This window comes from Sapajus apella, unplaced genomic scaffold (genome assembly GCF_009761245.1).
Source record: "Sapajus apella isolate SASKATOON/1434 unplaced genomic scaffold, GSC_monkey_1.0 scaffold83, whole genome shotgun sequence".
NCBI lineage: Eukaryota > Metazoa > Chordata > Mammalia > Primates > Cebidae > Sapajus > Sapajus apella.
In genome coordinates, this window is record NW_022437023.1 from 3179569 (window position 1) to 3182678 (window position 3110).

General features: G+C 52.4%; 1 protein-coding gene across 2 annotated transcripts in view; it reads left to right on the forward strand.

Annotated features, from left to right (window-relative positions):
- The window catches only part of CLPSL2 (colipase like 2), a 3871-nt gene extending 1548 nt beyond the window's left edge, over positions 1-2323 (forward strand). For both annotated transcript variants that reach the window (XM_032253338.1, XM_032253339.1), the window contains one exon: positions 2128-2323. In XM_032253338.1, the coding sequence (XP_032109229.1) occupies positions 2128-2303 (176 nt within the window). In that variant the 3' untranslated portion in view covers positions 2304-2323. The remainder of the gene's footprint in view (positions 1-2127) is intronic.
- Positions 2324-3110: the final 787 nt, after the last annotated feature.

The following is a 3110-nucleotide window of genomic DNA, read 5'->3' on the forward strand; positions in this document are numbered from 1 at the left end:
CGTGCCTGTAGTCCCAGCTAATTTTTTGTATTTTTAGTAGAGACGGGGTTTCACCATGTTGACCAGGATGGTCTCGATCTCTTGACCTCGTGATCCACCCGCCTCGGCCTCCCAAAGCGCTGGGATTACAGGCTTGAGCCACCGCGCCCGGCTTGGAGTTTCGCTCTTGTTACCCAGGCTGGAGTGCAATGGCGCGATCTCGGCTCACTGCAACCTCCACCTCCTGGGTTCAGGCAATTCTCCTGCCTCAGCTTCCTGAGTAGCTGGGATTACAGGCACGTGCCACCATGCCCAGCTAATGTTTTGTATTTTTAGTAGAGACGGGGTTTCACCGTGTTAACCAGGATGGTCTCGATCTCTTGACCTCGTGATCCACCCGCCTCGGCCTCCCAAAGTGCTGGGATTACAGGCTTGAGCCACCGCGCCCAGCCATTTGTTTGTTTTGAGATGGAGTCTTGCTCTGTCACCCAGGCTAGAGTGCAATGGCACGATCTTGGTTCACTGCAACCTCTGCCTCCCTGGTTCAAGCAATTCTCGTGTCTCAGCCTCCCAAGTAGCTGGGATTACAGGCATGCACCACTATGCCCAGCTAATTTTCATATTTTTGGTAGATATGGGGTTTTGCCATGTTGGCCAAGCTGGTCTCAAACTCCTGACCTCAGGTGATTCACCTGCCTCGGCCTCCCAAGGTGCTGGGATCACAGGCATGAGCCACCTCGCCTAGCCAATTAATGCTTGTTGAATGAATGAGTATCTCTTCTTTCACATCACTGAGGCAGGGTAAGTGGGAAATGACCTTCCCCTTACTAGTCCCCATCTCCCTGCCACAGGGACATGATTTTTTGAGACAGAGTTTCATTCTTCTTGCCCAGGCTGGAGTGCAATGGCGTCATCTCTGCTCACAGCAACCTCTACCTCTTGGGTTCAAGCGATTTTCCTGCCTCAGCCTCCAGAGTAGTTGAGATTACAGGCATGCACCGCCATGCCCAGCTAATTTTTTTTTTTTTTTTTAATTAGAGATGGGGTTTCTCCATGTTATTCAGGCTGGTCTTGAACTCCCAACCTCAGGTGATCTGCTTGACTTGGCCTCCCAAAGTGTTGGGATTACAGGCGTGAGCCACCACACCCGGCCGACATGATTTCTTGAGAAGAGCAGGACCACAGCTTTGGAGTTGGACCTGAGTTTAAATCCTGACTTTCGACACCCTACTTTTGCAAACTCAGGCAGGCCACCATGGCTCTCTGAGCCTTAGTTTCCTCATCTACAAGGAGAGGCTAAAGTACCTACCTCACCAGGCTGTTGGGAAGATTACGTGGTCCTGGCAAGGACAGTGTGCAGTGCAGCAAGGTCATCACTCACTGCTAGGAATGCAGGGAGCAGAATGCTCAGTATCCCCTGTTCCTTCTCTCCTGGCCCTGGGCCCAAACCTTTCCGGGGTGGATGGACCTAACCATGGGCCCAGCCTCCGTGTCCCTGTGTGGCGAGTTGCCAATGCCCTAAGGAAGCAGCAGGGCCCCTGCTGTGGCATACAGCTGAAGTGGCTAAAGGGTTTTGTTGTTTTGAGATGGAGTTTTGCTCTTGTTGCCCAGGCTGGAGTGCAATGGCGTGATCTTGGCTCACCGCAACCTCTGCCTCCCAGATTCAAGCGATTCCTCTGCCTCAGCCTGTGGAGTAGCTGCGATTACAGGCGTGCACCACCACGCCCAGCTATTTTTTTATTTTTAGTAGAGATGGAGTTTTACCACGTTGGCCAGGCTGGTCTTGAAATCCTGACCTCAGGTGATCCACCTGCCTCAGTCTCCCAAAGTGCTGGGATTACAGGTGTGAGCCACCACGCCCGGCCTAGAGGGTCTTGTTATTACGGCCACTTGATCTGCTTTATTTCATTTAGTCCTCATAACAACCCTATGAGGTAGGTTATTGTTACTGTCCCCATTTGACAGATGAGGAAACTGAGCTGGAGAGGTTCATTGACTTACTGAAGGTCACGCAGTTATAAGCTGTAGAAACAGCGCAGGCCTGTCTTACTCCAGCCCTGGTACTCTTGGTTCTGGTCCCTGAGAAGTTGAAGTCCCCATCCTTCCTGCATCCTGGTGACACCCAGTTCTCATACCCACGCCCTGCAGACCAAGGGAGCCATCAACATCATCTGCCCTTGCCGAGTGGGCTTGAGGTGCACATCCGAGGATTTGATGTGTTCCCGCCGGTGCCATATGATTTAGAGGAAGATGCAGGCTGGTCACTGCTCCCTTGGGGCCGGAGGCCCTGGGCACCACCAACTTGTTCCAAATCCAGCTCCTGAGACATTAAAGTCACTTCCTGGCCCTGGCCTCTGTCTGTACTTTCTGGGCGAGGGGACCTGGTGGAGATTGTATCAATCTAGGGGGCAGGCAAAAGGGGAGACTGGAGGCGTGAATGAGCTTCTCATGGGGTTTGGCCCTGTCTGGAGCTCAGGGTAGAAATGCAGGAAGGGAATGGCACAGGGAGGGTGTGGGAGAGCAGGGGGCTGGAGGGCTATGTGGAAGAGGCCGGATTGCTGGGGTGTCTGCGGAGGGGTGTGTGTAGGGAGAGACTAAGTGGAGGTATCTGAATGTTCTGCCGGGCGTGTGGAGGGGAGCAAAAGGGTAGAGGTCATGAGAGAGCTGGTGGGAATGTGTGCTGCAGAAATGTGAAAATGCCTGTGGGGGAAGGGGACGTGTGCCTCCATGCCTCCGCTCTCTCAGGCATCATCGGTTCCACTGCATAGACAAAGAAACTGAGGCTCAGAGAAGCCACGTGACTTGCCCTAGGTCACATAATGATCATTGGGTAGCAGTGAGGTCTCTTCTGCTGCAAAATATCTGAAAACCCAACCCAAATTGGTCTAGGTGAGGAGGGGATTTATTGGTGATCAGAAACGGAAGCCTGTAGGTCGGGCAGCCCTCAGGTAGGGCCAGAGCCAGCAGCTCTCAGGCTGAATTCCTTCCCTTTAGTCACAAAAGTTCCAGGTGTCATCTGATAAAACAGGTAGGATTTACGGAACACTTCCTATGTTCCAGAAACTGTGCAAAGTACTTTCTTTTTTATTTAATTTAATAATTTGAGGCACGGTGTCACTCTGTCATCCAGG